Below are 18,828 nucleotides of genomic sequence, written 5' to 3' on the forward strand. Positions count from 1 at the left end.
ACTTACTTTTCTCTTCCAAATTCCCAGTGTTTGTCGAGAGGGAGATCATACTCTGACATCATGGTCAAATCAGATGACAAGCGTCTTCTTGGACCAGGTTCAATTCGGATTGTTGGTAGAACCAGTGGCTGAGTGCCATCATAAGACTTGTCTGGATAATAAATCTCATTCTGGAAGAAAAAATGTAACTGCAATGTGTATACTGATTCAAATTTACATGAAGATGTAAAATTTTATTATTTCTCTGATTTTGGAATATTAATCAACATCTAAAGAAAACAGAATTTTTGCTTCAAAGAATTTTAGTCTAGATACAAGACTTTCATTAACCCTTTCAACGCTACACAAAAAAATAGAAAAATGGCTGCTGCTGCTGCATTTTTTTTGTGTTCATTCATTAGAACAGTATATTCCTTTTCAGACTGCTGTATCTTTTTTATTATAAGAGATACAGAAAAAGTTATTGCATGAAAAATGCTCAGGAGAGTATGAACTGTAATGTTAGGCAGTTATTTCAGTAAAATTTTTATCAGGTTACCTGCATTTTCAGGTAATTAACAGGTAAAAGGTGTAATTTGTTACATTTGTGTTGAATTTTGAATAAAAACTACTTTTCGTCTTCATCTATTTTGTTTTTTTATCTGACATATAATAAAGAAGACACCAATTGCTCGATTCCATAGCGTATTGCACCATACACAACGTATTATGTAATCATGGCACAAATCAGTGGCTCCGTCCTCAAAATTTTCAGTCAACCTCCGTTTCCCCCCTTTTTCTACGTCTCGTAATGATCGATCAAATCATATTTCCCACACGAATTGAATGTAATAAACACATTGAGATAACAAGAAACCTTTTCACTAATCCTCGTCATCAGTTTCGCCATAGAAATGCTGAAATATTTCCATATTTACAGCTTCGTTTCCGATTTCCGCCATTTGCAATTGTCAAAATATTTGTTTTTATTTTCCTTCAATTTTCCTTCTACTGCATGATTTTACAATAAAAATTGCCGGGATTTCAAGCGCAAATGAGACCTTGCATATCCTCGATTCATACAAGGAAAAATTAGAGAGGACCCGAATGAAAACCGAATGGTTTAAGAGTCCTAATGAAAAATCCGTTGTCATCGCGGCATATGCCGCGAATAGCAGTGGCGGACGGCGTATGTCATCGCGGCATATGCCGTGTATAGCGTTGAAAGGGTTAATATCCAAATCGAAAAAATTGACCATAACTTCCTTAAAAAGTAAGATTTTTTTTCTAGATTATGTGATTAGATTAGATATGTGTTTATTTTACATGATTTCAACTTTGTTCACAGTTTGGTTTAGTTTTCATAATTTATGAATGCTTAATGAAGTTCAATAATTTCCCTTTTTTCAGATTTTCTTTGTAACTTAGTCATGGCATTGACAACTTCCTCATTTCCCCTACGGAATAAATCAAACATTTTCTATTTTCGGTGCACTTGTTATTTCCCTAACCAAGACTAAATTATGATTGAAAGTGAAACTAACCTGTCTCATGACAATTACTCGTTTGACATTTCTGTATTTGCCTGACTGCACCCTCTTGTAACGTCGATAACATATAAAGATCAAGAGTAACAGGATGAGTACAACAACTGATGTGACACCCCCAATAATGTAGATAACTATTCGCTCTTTATTGTTCGTCTCTCCTGACCTACTGGCTACTGCTTCTGGTTGTTTATCTGCAATAAAACAATAATATTATTATTTAAATGCACCATTTGAAGTCATATTATTTGTAAAAGTGAAACATAACTGGTTTTTTTTTTAAAAAGATGTATCGTCTATAAAAGTTCAAAAGCAACACGAAATATCTATTGAATAGACAAATAAGCAAATACCACCATGGAGGCCATGAAATGGGTTGTTATATTGCCATGTACAGGAGTAGTTTGCTAAAATAAAATGGTTTTGATGATTTGTTTTCTTGGTGCCAAACCTCGAATTTATAGGAAAGTCTTTAACCCCACCACATTCTGTATGTATGTGCCTGTCCCAAGTCAGTAGCCTGTAACTCAGTGGTTGTTGTTTGTTGCTGTGTTACATGTTTGTTTTTCGTACATTAATTAGGCCATTTATTTTCTCGTTCTAAATTGTGACATTTATAATTTAGGGGGCCTTTTAAAGATAACTATGCGGTATGGGCTTTGCTCATTGTAGAAGGCCGTTCGGTGACCTATAGATGTTAATTTCTGTGTTATTTGATCATTTATGGAGAGTTGTCTCATTCACAATCATGCCACATCTTCTTTTTTATATCTAAAAAATTTATTGATAAAATGTTGTATCAACATTGATAATCACTTGTTCATATCAGCCGATGACTTTTTTTTACTGATAGAATATTTCTTTTTTGCATTTGACATTCTAAGCTAATCCTTTACCTATAACTGTTAGCCAGGCACTCTGATAATCTCTACCAAGTGGATTAGAGATCAAACAAGTATACCATCCAGCATTATCTTTAGTTACATTCTTTATTATCAGTATTTCTGGTTGACTTACATTCACCATGGATTGCTAAAAATTCAATTGAAACACATTATTAGCATAGGAAGATATCTTTTTAACAAATGTTTTTGAAACAAAGTGTGAGCTTTTGTCAATATCCTTAGAGCTATGAGCTATAAGTCTAAGGTACTTAAACATTTTGATAAAGTAATTAATTATTTAATAGCTGTTTCATGCGTTGATAGCAGTATTGCTGAAACCACTCTGATAAAACCAGTTTTAATGCACTTATTGTGTGATAGTTACACTTGAAAAAATTTAACATTTAATCAAAATAAATTAAAAAGGAGCTATAAATCTTTTTTTTTTTTTTTTTTTTTATAATTTATGAGTTATAATAACAACTATAATGGAAACAGTATTTAGATATATTGTATTAGAAACATTAAAAAGCACAAATAAAAAAAAGTGAATTAAGACAATAAATTAAAAAGGAAATTATCTATTTCAATACACTAGACAACGAATAAAATCACATTCTTTACTTAAGTCACTTGGGATATGTCATGCGGTCAGATAATTTTCAAAAGTTAGTACATACAATTGTGACTTTTTAACAGCAACTGATTTTTAACCTTATGTAAGGATTTTTGTAAAATTATTAACAGTTATCTGGGTTGACAACAATGACGACTCATGCAGCTAAAAGAAATTGATCATTTTTAAGATAAACATGCAAGGATTTTTCTACAATCCTTTCTTTTGGCTTATTAACAGACAATGAGAAATTAATTTTTAAGAAACATTCACATAAAGATCATTCAGACACACAACAACTGTGAACATTTCATAACTCAGTGTGATTTTTTCAAGCTGCATATCTGAGTGTTCACACTCTTACTTAAATTTCATATACAATACCTTTTGTCCCTGTAAACATTAGAATATAAAAGAGTTAATAAATTTTTAAAATGTGGTTGCCTCCCTTTGATCAGTCAAAAAGAAATGTACAATAAATATAATACCAACTACCATCTCTCTACACAACTTGTAGGCTTGAGGTGACTGATGAATCAATGATAAGTTTTTGTATAGAACAACAACAGAAGCTTTCAAACAATTTTGGAAATTTTTTGATTTTAATTTCTCCCTCATGTAAAGCTTTGACTGCTTTCATGATTTGGACAAACTTTTGGTCCATTTTGATGTGACCAGCTCTTCAATGTTTCAGCAAGTTTTTTTATTTTTGGGAAAATTTGGTGCAGTAAAATTGTTAACCCTAATGATCTTGTAATTTCTTACTTTTATTCATATTATGATCCCTTTGAACACCATTTTTTTCCCATAAAAAAGGTAGTAATAGTGCAACACTTGGCCTCAAATTTAATTTATTGTTTGGTTTTAAAAATCTATTTTCATTTCCAAATATTAAACATTTGATTCATAAGATGATTTATTTTATATGTCTTCCTACAAGACAATTTTAATTTTAAAAGAGCTGGGAAATGTATATGGAAATTTGAACTAGAAAATTATATTTTTGAATCTTTTTATTTCATCTTATTTATATTTACCTGTATAATGTTGACATATGGCTGGCCTTCATCATCTCTATAGGAACCATTGACTGTATAGTGTTGTAACCATTGTGTATGGTGCTGTAGGTCATTTCTCAACACTTTACATTCAAACCTAGCATCACTCCCGGCTTGGACTGTCTGATTTGTTGGCCCCACGATAACTGGTTTTGTTATTCTGCTCACTGTAAATATATAATATTTATATAAACATAAGGTTTTTAAGGAGAGAATTTCCAAATAACACTTTCAGTGTACTGCTAATAATAAAAAAATGACAATCACAAAAAACCTTAATTCTTTTAGAACACTTGCAGAATTTTTCACTTTCATTGGCAAGCATGTCAGTGACTGGAGAAAAAAAAATCCATTTTGATTGAGGATACCTTATCTCTTGATTTTATTATATGCTCCTATCAAAGAACCTAACAATTTGATTTGAGTTAAAATACTGGTTTAAATTCCTAGTTTCCTGCTCCCACAAATTTGAGAAAATTCATACCTCACTAATATCAAAGAATCCTCAGTATCTTATTCAGTCTCTCATCGAAAACATCTTTTTAATCACTTTATTGAAAGAAAATTCAATTTAATTTAGACATTAAGACGCATCAGGTCTATACCAGATTGAAAACTGCAACAGATACATGCTAGAATATTCTTGCAACATTAAATCTAAAGAAAAATTGGAAAAATTGTATGTAAAGAAAAATTCTGCAAATCCTCTTTTTTTTATTTCTATTTAACACTAAATGTTTAAGTAATTGGCTTTTAAATTGACACCATCAGCATCTCTGGTTATCATATGTCTCAATCAAACACATCTGATGATGATCCGGAGGTTATCAAGCTATACATAAGATACCCTATATATCAAAATAATTGGCTATCAATTTCTACAGTAACTCCTATAATCAATAAACCTCACCAAAATTACTTTCATTTCCCTCAATTTAAAAATAATCTATGTGTAACTTTTAAACAATGTGCAAAACCTAACATAAGGAAACAATTAAAACTGTTTAGATAACTGCTGTGGATTTCTGAATTGAATTACATTATTAAATGGAAAATAAACCCTCCCCCTCCCTATGAAGCTACATAATGGTTTTTACAATTTTGAGTCCTATTTCTGAGGTTGTCATGCCATTGGATCCTTTATCCCTTAATGTATTGTCTTTTTCCAATATTGATTCCAGTAAATATTGGTAATCTTTTTTCACTTAATGAATTAATCTTTATAAATGTTCACATACTTAGAACTTCAAGTTTGTACGTGAAATTCAGTTTTCCAAGTTCATTCTCAACAACACATGTATAGTTGCCTTCATCAGATTTCAGAAGTCTATCAATCTTTAGTTGGTATTCTCGAACATTGTACTGAAAAATATAGAAAATTATTCCAAATGTGTTAAAAACAAATTATTGGCTTGTTTCATCAAAAAGCTTCTTGAGGGAGTATTCTACTGATATATACAAACATATTTATTTCAACCCACTTTTAGTTATAGAATTTAACAAAGGTATAAATATGTGCTAGTTTTACATCTTCAAAAAGATCAACAATTGGTCTTCATATTCGTCTTCATTTGTAGCCACACCTTTTCAATAATTTATTTAAATTAATTCCTATATTTCATAAGCTTTGCATCTGGTTTCATCTGAATTTTAATTTTAATTTAAAAATGTAAAAGTAAAAAGGAAATGTGATCTGCCCCTCATTGAATCCCCCCTATTAAACAAATTAAAGCCACATTTACTTAGTTACTCCTAAGAAGAATGCACTTTGTAGAAGATTAAGAACTAAGACTGAGCGGATTATAGTACATCTATCAGTACTGCCATATGGCTTGAATAAAAATGTTTATATGTGGATCCAACATTGTTTATAAATCATGCCCCTCTTCGCTCTAGTCATCACATTTTTCAATTTATAATTTTTTGTCTCATATCAAAGGAATTCTAAAGAGCAGGCTCATCAGACAGGACTGTGTCTGGTAGAAACATATAAAGGCAAGCTGTTACTGTTTACTATTTATGAAAAGAGTCAACTGTCATGGCCAATGTTGTTACTCATGCTTGGCTTGTGGCAAAGTTTGATTTGTACAAGATAAATACGAAGCAATATCAACCAAATTTTTTTGCCATAGGTTTTTATAATGTTTTATTTTTTTAATTACAACACAGTATTCCATAGCAAACTGATCAACAATAAATTTAAAATTTACTTCTCTTCTCATATAGAGACTAGAGCTAACTACTGCACTGTATATAAGAAGTGATATTAATCCCTTTCTATATTCTAAAACCAAATAAAATATTGTTGCCTACCCGTCCTCCTGTGACACCAGGGTCAATGAACTGTTTGTCTTTGAACCATTTAATTGTAGGTTTTGGTTTTCCACAAGCAACACATTTAATTTCCACAGGAGACATTTCTGGTCTGGCAATCCACTCGCCATTGGTTTTATCTTTAAAAATTGGTGGACCTGTAATACAAATAGGCTGGTTAGAACTCATTCAAGGACTACAATTTCAAAAGGCTGTTCTTGTTAATATTTACATGCTTTGTTGACTGCCAGTGCAGCTTTAATTGAGGTTTTAGTAAATGAGTTTATAATACCAATGTTCTAATTGACCATACACATTCATGTCAAATTAAGAAAATTCAATTCAATTAAAATAAAGGAGTTCAATATTTCTTTTTTCTCAGCTTACAGTATACAATTTTTTTTAAACCATGAGTTATTTCCCATACTATATTGAACAAAAAATTTGACAAACTTAGTACAAAGACCATATCAATTGCCTTTTCACTTAAAAATATCTATGGTATTGTTATTTAGTATAATTTTCTAGGCGTTACAAGTTATCTTCTTATCTGTTGTTTCAATGTAAAAGTCTTAATTTACATGTTTATAAATTAAAAGTTCAGTTGTTGCAGGGCTTTTGATTGTCAAACCTGGAAAATAATTTTATTTTGTTGGATACTTAATAAATCTGCTCAGTGTGGTTTCTCTACCATTACCAATCCTTTTTCAATTGCTACAATTTTTGATGTAATAGAGAAAATTGGATTAGTCAGAAGCCACAGACCCATATGGTTCCAATCATAACCAATTAAAAATCCATTACCAAGTCAAAAGATGACATATTCCAAAAACTTGTCATTCTTGTTTACCATGATTACTTCATCTAATGTCACCGCAATTTTTTTTACTTTTTCGATTTTTTCCTTTCGATTTTCTTTCTCTCTAATTCTTAAGCAGACAAAGATGAGACTAAAAAATGCCAAAGATGAAAGGTGATTGTAAATCTGATTTATCTTTTCTCTGCAGGAAACCTTTATACATCAATCCACATGGCTATATTCAATTTGTAATTTATTAAGCAGAATTTATAAGAAAATGGGATTAACATATGATTTGAGGTCAAAGGTCTTTATAAAAGGGCCATGTGTTTGTTCAAACAGCAGGAAGCAGGCTGGCATATACTGTATATAACAGACAAGTGGCTGATCAGGTGAAAAATATGTTGCCAAACAAATCCATATTGTACTTAAAATATAACATGCAACCTAGATATTAATAACTAGTTAGCGACTTACAAAAAGCTTAACCTTTTAAATCATTTTTAAAACCCCATTTATAGTACAGTAATTTGAATATTCATAGCTTATTTATTCGGATTTGATAGGTTGTGTAACTTGTAAATTTGCATGGAGATACTACTAAAGCTGAAAGCACTTAATCTTGTAAATTAAAATATGGCTATAATATCTAAATTGTAAAATGTACCAAGCATTTAGTTTCATAGAATAAAAGCACCTTGAAACAATCTGTTAAAACAAATAAATCCAGAATTTTACATCAATAAACAAATAAATCTATAATTTTATGCTTAACTGATTCTACTTTGATCAAATAAATTTAAAAACAAATAAATAGTAATTCAAAGTTCTAGTGTTTCAAGTACAAATTGAATAGGAGTGTAATTTCCCTTTTAAATCCCTTGAATTATATAACTTCACTGGAATTCCTGCTAAACATCTGTATTTATCACAATAGAAAGGAAGTGACTTTCATTAAAGTCTCTATGATATTTACTCATCAAACACCCTTATCTGATGTCAAACTGGGCACCTCCTAGATAATTGATCCAAAAGGGACTTAACAAGTTTGTCACACTAACCAATTAATTAAATAAACCATAAGGGACATCCAGCCTCATAAAATATGGATAAGAATGCAAATGTTTAATTGTTGAGATGTTTATTTGTTTTTTATCAGAGGTATTTAGCTGTTTGACTGAAGATTGTATTAAGTCCTGACCTGTAGAATGTTTATGTTATCACACCACGACCATACATTAAAACATTTCAAACTATTTCAACCCATTAATCATACTTAAGAAACTATACCTAGGTTTCTTTATTCACACAGAGGGGAAAATGCCACAATTATGTTTCCCTGACCTGAACTATTTTTCAGCTATGTTGTTCAAAATGTCATGGTTATGTAAAGATCACTATCACTATGTAGAACAATTAACGGCAAGATTTAATCAAAGCTTTGCTATTTTTTTTGTATTATACATTGTATTTTGTTTTTTTAAATTAAACAATAAAACTGACAGAAGAAGACAAAAAATGAACTGTGAAAAAGATAAATTACTCCTTATCTAAATTGTAAAATGTACCAAGCATTTAGTTTCATAGAATAAAAGCACCTTGAAACAATCTGTTAAAACAAATAAATCCAGAATTTTACATCAATAAACAAATAAATCTATAATTTTATGCTTAACTGATTCTACTTTGATCAAATAAATTTAAAAACAAATAAATAGTAATTCAAAGTTCTAGTGTTTCAAGTACAAATTGAATAGGAGTGTAATTTCCCTTTTAAATCCCTTGAATTATATAACTTCACTGGAATTCCTGCTAAACATCTGTATTTATCACAATAGAAAGGAAGTGACTTTCATTAAAGTCTCTATGATATTTACTCATCAAACACCCTTATCTGATGTCAAACTGGGCACCTCCTAGATAATTGATCCAAAAGGGACTTAACAAGTTTGTCACACTAACCAATTAATTAAATAAACCATAAGGGACATCCAGCCTCATAAAATATGGATAAGAATGCAAATGTTTAATTGTTGAGATGTTTATTTGTTTTTTATCAGAGGTATTTAGCTGTTTGACTGAAGATTGTATTAAGTCCTGACCTGTAGAATGTTTATGTTATCACACCACGACCATACATTAAAACATTTCAAACTATTTCAACCCATTAATCATACTTAAGAAACTATACCTAGGTTTCTTTATTCACACAGAGGGGAAAATGCCACAATTATGTTTCCCTGACCTGAACTATTTTTCAGCTATGTTGTTCAAAATGTCATGGTTATGTAAAGATCACTATCACTATGTAGAACAATTAACGGCAAGATTTAATCAAAGCTTTGCTATTTTTTTTGTATTATACATTGTATTTTGTTTTTTTAAATTAAACAATAAAACTGACAGAAGAAGACAAAAAATGAACTGTGAAAAAGATAAATTACTCCTTATCAACAAATTTTGTGCACTTTTTGAAATTAACATTTTGGAAAACAATTGCATGATTTAAATTCCCCATTTATCTTAAATGTTAATTTAAAAAAATAATGTGTGAAGGATCTTTTAACACTGACATTTACCACTCATTTAAAATTATAAAGTTATATCATTTGATATTAAAATTGTGTTTTTGACATTTTAGTTTTCCATTTTAAAAATGTTCACATTGCCAAAAGGCATTTAATTTTAACAAGACTGAACTTTGCCACCAGACTGATTCCCTGTTTCTACTAATATTGTTTTTATATTGAGAAATCTAGGTCATTAACTTAGAAAATAATTCCCTCCAAATTGTCAGTGACCCAATAGACAGGTGCCCCCTATCAGATGACCAATAATAGGTTTATTTTTTAAGCTTCATTTCTATCACAAAAGATTTCACATAAAGGTCATATTTCTATAATAAATAAGGTTCTTCTTGGTACAATTTAATAAGTCTCCACTTAGTACTTTATTAAACCTTGAAAAACATTAATTTATATGAAATATTCACTTGAAACAGAACATGCTAAATTGATCAAAAGAACCATGAACTAAAATGAGAAGAAACCATTAGCATGAGACATGAATTCACAAAACATGCAACCTGCAGAAGCTGAGAACAAGAAAGGAAAAGGATTAGAAACTAAACATGATATGAAACTTTAACTTGTTTATGCTGAACCTGATGGTAAATTTAATTGTGAAGAAATAGCCAGTGGTCTGTTTTGGTATATATATATGTGAAGTATTACATAGTGTCATGATTGCGTATGCATTTACAGTTTGACATTTAGGCTTCAACTCATTTAGGCAAAGTTATTAGACAGTCTTGACCATTTTGGTCCTGGTGAACAGATATTTTTTGCATACCAATGCTATTGGTCTCCTGTGTATGTGATGAAGTTTTTTTTTTAAAGAAACATGTTTTGTGCCTTGCAATGGGGTGTCATACATTTTCATCATTTTTAGTTTGCCCTCCCAATGAAGAATAATTTTAATGGGATAACGCAACAGAGTATAATAGGTTTTTAATTCGTTTGCAAATTTACAGAAGCCATCGACAGCAGCCATCGCTAAGCTGGATGTCAACTTTCTTCACATTTTTGTTACACTGGATTTGCACTTTGCCAACTCTAACTCATGAACAAGCCATTTTCACTGCTGCAATTTATAGTAAGGTTAATTCCAGGCTAATCTATTGCTAGTTAATTTAATTATGCTATCATATATATTTGTCTGTGCACCTTGTAATTCCCTGTTGGCACCAACAATGTGTTTATCTCTCTTCATTAATTATGGATTAGAATGATGTAAATAAATATGACTTGAGATGTTGTATAACAAATTTGTGTACATGTGGACCCACTTATCTGAAATGCTTGGTATTTAATTTTATCTCTACCAGTAACACTAGGCGATGAATTAACAGAAAATGTTCTTTGGTACAAATTATAAACTTTCCCAGGAGGTCAAATACTTTTACAAATTTCTTTGTTTTGCTGTCATAGATTATTAACATTTCGATGGTGTTAGTAGACTGAAATTTTCACAATGATAGAATTATATGGTTCTTTTCATTTTCAAATTTTTTCGCCTTCAATTTTTATCCCTAACATTTTTTTTTTTTTACACCTGATGATAATAAGGTCTTGTTTTATTGCCAAGTGAAAACAACCATTAAAATTGTTTAATCTGTGTGTCCTTTCCCCTTATCAAAAGTGATAACCTTGTGACTGGTATTAAGATACACCATGCAAAGCAAAATCAGATTTTTGTTTCAAGTTTTGTTTTAAAAGCCAAAGATCATTTCAATGCAAATATATCAAAAATAAACTAGAGCATACAACAGCTTGCGTTAATTCAATTCTCATAGTGCCAAAAGTATAGAAACTGGCATACTTTATCGAACACAAGTAGTATTTGATTGAAAGCTTAGAATTCAATTTATGTATATATTTGTAAAAAATAGTTGTACAATGGATTTTTAATACAGTACGTTCTTATGCAACATTTAACATTTCTCATTGTTTTTGGTTCAGTAGTAATATTGTTGGGACAAATATTCATGGGTTCATGATTAACATTGATTGGTTGTTGGATCTAGTACTTGCACTTAATATCTTTATAAGGAGATTGAAATATTTCAGTCTGGCCAGGAAGAACAAATATGTTTACTCCCTCTCCTTAATTCGCCTTTTCAGAATGTAAAGAATCATGGGTAATTTCATTGTTCGTACCCCAAAATGAAAATAACGTCACGTCATTGGTTGAATTTCCATTGTTTATGACATTTTTAACCAATCACGACGTTTTGGTGAACACTTTTGAAAATATTACCCAGGATGCATTAGATTCTGAAACGGCGAATTGTAAAAGCCTCTATACAATGTAGGTGGAATAAAAATCTCTATTCAACATAAAAAGTCCTTTTCCAAACAGATCAAACATTTATGAAATAAAATTAAGAGACCAGCTAACAAGCTTCATTTCAACCAAAATCCATCCATGAAAGAGGAGAAATCTTTTTCTGGAAAAGAGTTCTTTTATAACAGTAGTATTTGATCAAATAAGAAATATTATATACTTGTTATAACACAACCATAAAGTCATCCAGCTAAAACATGAAAAGATTTATAGGCAAAAAATGCTTATAATTTGCATAAATCTTAATGAAAACTGACAAGTGGAGAAAATAAAAGATTATGACTTATGGCAGGAAATATGACAGTTTAAAAACAAGGTTATGAGATAAATGGAGGGTTATCTTCTTCACGTCTACATAAATCTACATCTATATACCTATAATGTATATACAGATGGTACTGATTGTGTAAGACAAAGACAAACTACCAGGACTCTATTAACGTAACTATAGCATGTTTGATTGGAGTAATATATTCAATATTTATAGTGACATAAGTAAGAGAATATAAAATACAGAAATATCAACAACAAAAAAATCCTCCTTACCATTAAAGGATTAAGTCTTTCCGTACTACAGTTTTTTTGTTTTTTAGCTGAGCACTTATGCTAACTTAAGTCTATCTAGACATTATCCTGATCAAGAGCAATTTTTTCGAATATAAATTGGATGAAAACTTCTGCCCAATATCAAATAATGAGGTACAAAAAAGGAATACAAAACTGAATATTGTTTCTAATTCCAAGAACAATCACATGGCTTTCATATTCAACATATCAAATAACGAAGACCATTGGAAGGAGCCAAAACCTTATAGGTCAAAATGATTTATAATCACAGAAGACCCTCGGTATCTTAGAGAGCAGATGTTCACCATTACAGTGTGGTCTTTTCATCTTGATTTGTACAATACAGTTGTTATACATGTTAATCTTGATTGGTCTAGAGAGCTTCTAGTTTCTGAACACAATATTTACCTTCTTGACATTTTCCATCAGGATCATCGTATTCTACCCCATCATAATCCTCTACTTCTTCTTCTGCAAAATACAATACAATACATTATGAATATATAGTAGAGATAGTTGGTGAAAACACAAATTATTATTAAAGTAGAATGTAAATAATAGGGACATTTTTTCACGAAAAACATCTACTAACCAGGACTTTTATTTTTAAATTCTGAATAAAAGAACACTTGATAAACGGTACAAAACCATAGACACTCTTTTAATTGTATATTTCTATTATAAAGTGACATCTTATAGAAAATTGACAACAATCTTATCATTCACTTTTTTTTTATCATCAGCAAAGTGGTAAATGGTTCCTGTTTTTGAACTTTATGGAAACAAATACTTTACATTGAAAGTTTATGTGTACTTATACAAGAGGCACTGTATCCGTATTTAATAGTTGGTAAATAGTCAAATGTTATACAGATGACTACCTTGTTTGTCAAGAGAGTCTTAGCTTTTTTTTGTATTTGCTTAGTATTTTGTTTTTCTAAAGCGCATTACTAACATGACTAAAGTCCTTTCAATTATAGAAGAATCTTACAATATTGCAATTTAGTACACATACAACAGAATTTCATGTAACAAACAACATGAGTTGACAGTGGTTGTTAGACTGTTATTAAAAGAATATATATGTCTCATTGACAGATATATAAATAACTGAAGTCAAAATCTTGTGATGTACATGCATTATTACATGTACTTTATGTGATATTAAAAAACTATCTATCAAAGAAAGAGATGTGTCTTAGTTTATGTCTCATTTTCTTTGTAAATGTACATTAGCACCACATGGCCATAGAAAGGTGTCAGAACAGGAATTAGATTTATTCTGACTGGGAATTGACCTAAAGAATTTTAACTGACCAGCAACTTCTGTACACCATGGCAGATGATTTGATTTAATCTTGGGGTCAAGGTTCAAATTAAAGGCATTTCATGTCTGGACCAGAGACCCTTTTGTTCATTTTCTACAGTGCATCTTTTAATAGCTTATTGAAATTTAAAAGCTATCCACCTCAGGGCCAAGTCATAAAAATGAAAAGAAACTATGCAGTGAAAAAGTTTTGTTTTCATAGCCAGCTGCAATGTAACAAGACCAGGGTGACACAAATATTTACCTGGGGTTTTTTTTAACGGACACAGGTGAAAATTTGAAATGTCTGTTACAAAGATTTGAATTAAATAAATTGAAAACCACATTTTTGGAAAGGTCAGTCTTTGATAGGCAAACTTTGTGACAAATTTTTTTGTATACTTCCATTTCTCAAATTTCTTCTATTGTACAGAATCAAACGCATGACCACATGAAATCACAAAAGTTGGGGAAAAAATCCAAAATAGTATACAAGTTAATCTTTTAAAAAAATATCTCCGACATTGATTGATTGATTGTTGGTTGCTGAGACATTGAAATGTTTGTTTGAATTTAAAACTAAGACTTATTTTATATTCTAATAAATAATCAGGGTTGTTTTCTAATTTGAAGCATTATGGCCAGAAGATAGAAAATATGCTTAAAACCTATATATTAATTTTTACAAAATATACAAGAAGTTCAACAGGATAAAAAAATGCAAGTGATATTTTCTTAATATTTATGAAGTCCATATATATTTAAAACTTGACAATGTAAGTTCACTGTCTTTGTCTTTACTTGTATTTTCTTTTGGAATGTCAGAAAGTGTAATAATATGGTTTGTTGTACTGTCAGATATCTATGCAGTTCCTGCTATCTTAACAATGCTGTTATCCATCTTCAATTCTTAAAAATCAAATATACATCTTAGTTTCTTGACCATTCTGTATCAATGATATTTTATAATTGCAGAGTATCATAAAAAGACAGCTCTTTGACAGGTCAATTTGTCACAAATGGCTAAGTTCTTTATTGCTTATTGATCTAAACTTTATTATGATGTGCTGGATATTTTGAAAAGCCCACACAATTTTTACAGCTTTAAAAGTAAATTGTATATATTCCTACTAATTTTGCATGTAATTTGCCAAGGTTTCTTAAAGTTGAAAGTAAAATTGAGAATGGAAAAGGGGAATGTGTGAAAGAGACAACAATCTGACAAAGGATACCAAAGTTTTTAAGTTCTTTAATTTGAAATAGTCCTAGGCATGTTGGGATGAAGGATAATGATTGTAATTGGTATTGGATTAGTTCACCAGATCTTATTTAATGGTAGAAAATCACTGATATTCAAAATATGCACAGAATCTGAAGAATTAATTACCGGTCAACACTTTCACAGTAAAGTTAATCCATAATTCACCAAGTCCATTGTCTACATGACAGTTGTAAATTCCAGAATCATTCTTTTCCACTGGGTCAATTGTTAATGCATTTCTTCCAAACTTATACCTGAAAAATACAATTAATAGTTTGAAATATCAAATTTTGCCACCAAAAATATATAGATTCATTGTACAGCAGAAGAATTTAAAAGAACCAACATGTTTTACAAAGATATTAAAAATAAATGATATATCTTAAAAAAATACACTGTGTACACTGTGTGTAAGCGTTTACAGAGAGAATAATTTGATGTTTTCTTCATCCATTAAAGTGAATTTCTTTTGGGTTTTAGACACATTTTGTTCATTCTAATGCCATAAATTTCTGCAATAAAATTGGTAATTGAAATTTTTTACTCTTACAGCATAATGAATGATATTATGACTAGAGATATTATACTTAAATGGAAAACTTGCTCTTAAATGAAGGTTTTACAATTCAAGTTAAGATTTTATAATCAGCTTTTTCACACCAATTTTACCGAAACCTGTTTCATCTAATTGCCATTTACAAAATGTACCATGATTTATTGACAACAAAAGGTATTGCAACTGCTGTATACACACTTATACAATAATGAATAAAATTAACACTATATTAAGCTCATTTTTATACTTTAAGAAACATGATTTTCTCCATGTTACATTATAATTATATATTTCTGGTATAATTTGTTTTGCAATTTCAAACATTTTTACCTTTCACATTTCCTGAGTGATACATGTACTTTTATTTGAATGAAAATAACACATTGTAACTGAAAGTTTTGAACAAAGAAATGTCAATTCAGATCCATATTTATAATTCAAACTTTATTAATTTTAAAGATTTTACATTTAAATGATATTTTTTTTTTATCTAACTGAACAAAGTACAGTACAAAAAAGTTCTATATTGATATCAATAAAGAATGCGATTTCCTCCTCCAGTTTTTTAGGGAGGCAGTTTCCTTCATTCTATATTCTTTTAAATTTATAATGTACAATATTGTAAGATTGTTTAATCTTTAATGACACAAAATTCAAAGAAAGGACCAGCTTGTATTGCTGTTCTTCAACTCTAAGTCACATCTGCTGAAGGGAGAGAACTCTTGCAAATGATAGTTTACTTAAGTAATATCCATATCTAATAATTCTAAATCAGATTTTTTTTATGTTGAATTACAACTATTGACCTACCTAATATCATACTTTGTAGATAGTCGTCGCTGGTCTTTATACCATACTTTAAAAGGTCTTCCACTGCCTATTACTTTACGAACTTTACAAGGGAGTTTTAATCTATCTCCTTCTAACGAAACTAAGTTCTGTCGAAAGTCAATGTCAGCAACTTGTGGAGCACCTAGGAAGATATCATATTCAAATTTTAAGTAAAACTCATAAAAGTGGTCCATTGTATGTGAGATACACAAGAAGTGATTTCTAGTACATTTGTACAATATTTCTGTAAAAGAAACTTCATTTATTTAGTGTTGAAACAAAGCAGTTGTTTCTAACAGATACATGTACAATTTTTTTTAATGTTTTTTTATGTTTGATCTGGGACTAATATATCTGTTGGTTCCAGGTTTGATGTACATTTTTTTTTAATTAATGGCCATTTCTACATGACCTTTTACAATGTTTTAGAGGATCAAAGCATGTTCAGTCTCTCTTGTTTCTCAGTTCATTCAAAAATGACAAATCTATTTTCTCACTTTTATTTTCCAGTTCAACTGAAAAAATTAAGGAAATAGAAATCTTTTACTCCTTTACTTCAATATAAATGAGATTTACAAAAAGTATATATAAATTTACTATTATCTGATTTTCAATTTCTTATAGTGTTTAAAACAGTACTTTGTTTCTGTGTTTTTATCCATATATTACAAATGTAGTAACAACATTTCAATACAAGGAAAATAAAATTGAAATGTATAAATCTTCCAAAATGAAGAAGTGTTATATATAAACTTTAAAAAGGTTGTCAGTTGTACAATAAATAAATAATGTATCATAATTGTACCTCATATGCAAGAAGAATGCAAATCTATAATACATGGGTACAAATAATGTTACAACAAAATTACCATTTCCAAGATATAAATGTAGTGATAAAAAAATGACATATTTTCACAATTTTAGATATGATGAAATAGTGAAATACTTACTCTTGTATTTATTTTTTGGTTTGCTTCCTGCTACATAAAATGATATTCCAAGAAAATAACAAACAATGATAACACTCCAATTTACTCCCATAATAAAATTCCACACATTTAAAAGAATTCATAAAACACACAATTCACTATAATCCTCTTCCACATTTTGTTTGAACTTTTAGTCTGAAATAATAGAATACAAGAAATAAATTCATTTCAATTATGAGTAATAATTTTCAATGTACAACTTACACACAATGCACAAAAACTTTTCCTTTCTCTGTTTTTACTGATGTGATTTATACAGCTGTCTATTTTTTTTGTTTTTAATTCACAAATTAAACTTTAGATGAAGTATATCCAGATGTTTTAGATGAAATTTAATACTGTTATAAATCAGGACTGAAGTATACATTTGATATCAGATTTTCCATTCAATGATAATCTAGCACCAATGTCTTTAAATACATGTAGCACTAAGACCAAGCCTTTCCACTAATAGCTAAATTATATTTTTGCGTCAGTATAAAATTCAATAATAAAAATATTTACTTGTAGTAAAGAAAGAATGTTGTACTTTTTTTCGTTTTTACAAGATACAAAAATGTATGTATCGATTTTGCAATTTTATTACCAACTGTTGCAGCATTGTCATCAAACAATGAAATCTTTAATCACTGGGAACATCCCTTCATACTTTCTTTTTTCAAGATAAAAATACAACCAGGAGATAGTTTTATATTACAGATAAACTAAACTACCTGTACAAGAAAGCGCGGGTAACAAATATTTTACATTGGTTTTCCAAAACAGTTCTTTCTACGACCCTTTGTGAATTCGATAACATTATTAAATTTAAATTCCGCATTTTTTGCTGCAATCATGACCTTTTGCGCAAAAAATACTAAAAATGTTTTGTTTACATGAAATGTCATTTCCCAGTAAAAATGCATATAAAAAAGTTTCATAACTCACCATAAAAATAGTTATTCCCAAACAAATTAATAAAGTTTTACATCCCAATAGATTAATAACGAGAATTATTTGTAGGAACTCTAAAATTGCACGGTTTACTCCAAGCAAACGACTTACACTCTATGATCGTAACCACGTGATCTAATACTGTTCAAAATTGGCAGGTGCTACCACGTGACCACACATCTTTGCACATTTTACAATAAACAGGAAATTCTTTCTTTACAAAAATACAATATTTTTGATCAGATTACAGCAGAGAAATCGCCCCTGGAATATATATTCGCCTT

The 18,828-nt window shown here is 29.8% G+C and overlaps 1 protein-coding gene across 3 annotated transcripts in view; it reads right to left on the minus strand.

Moving 5' to 3' along the window:
• The window catches only part of LOC139520512 (fibroblast growth factor receptor 4-like), a 39,105-nt gene that overhangs the window by 9,495 nt on the left and 10,782 nt on the right, over window positions 1–18,828 (minus strand). Inside the window, exons 1-11 of one of the 3 annotated variants that reach the window (XM_071313202.1) lie at window positions 18,656–18,767; window positions 17,573–17,746; window positions 16,602–16,764; window positions 15,362–15,489; window positions 13,077–13,139; window positions 6,398–6,555; window positions 5,323–5,446; window positions 4,064–4,251; window positions 2,423–2,558; window positions 1,524–1,720; window positions 7–170 (exon numbers count right to left, since the gene is read on the minus strand). In XM_071313202.1, coding sequence (XP_071169303.1) covers window positions 7–170; window positions 1,524–1,720; window positions 2,423–2,558; window positions 4,064–4,251; window positions 5,323–5,446; window positions 6,398–6,555; window positions 13,077–13,139; window positions 15,362–15,489; window positions 16,602–16,764; window positions 17,573–17,663 — 1,412 coding nt within the window. In that variant the 5' untranslated portion in view covers window positions 17,664–17,746; window positions 18,656–18,767. Of the gene's footprint in view, window positions 1–6; window positions 171–1,523; window positions 1,721–2,422; window positions 2,559–4,063; window positions 4,252–5,322; window positions 5,447–6,397; window positions 6,556–13,076; window positions 13,140–15,361; window positions 15,490–16,601; window positions 16,765–17,572; window positions 17,747–18,538; window positions 18,768–18,828 lie in introns of those variants that run through there. The other 2 variants (XM_071313199.1, XM_071313201.1) reach the window with 2 other exon arrangements.

This window comes from Mytilus edulis, chromosome 4, assembly GCF_963676685.1.
Source record: "Mytilus edulis chromosome 4, xbMytEdul2.2, whole genome shotgun sequence".
Lineage (NCBI taxonomy): Eukaryota > Metazoa > Mollusca > Bivalvia > Mytilida > Mytilidae > Mytilus > Mytilus edulis.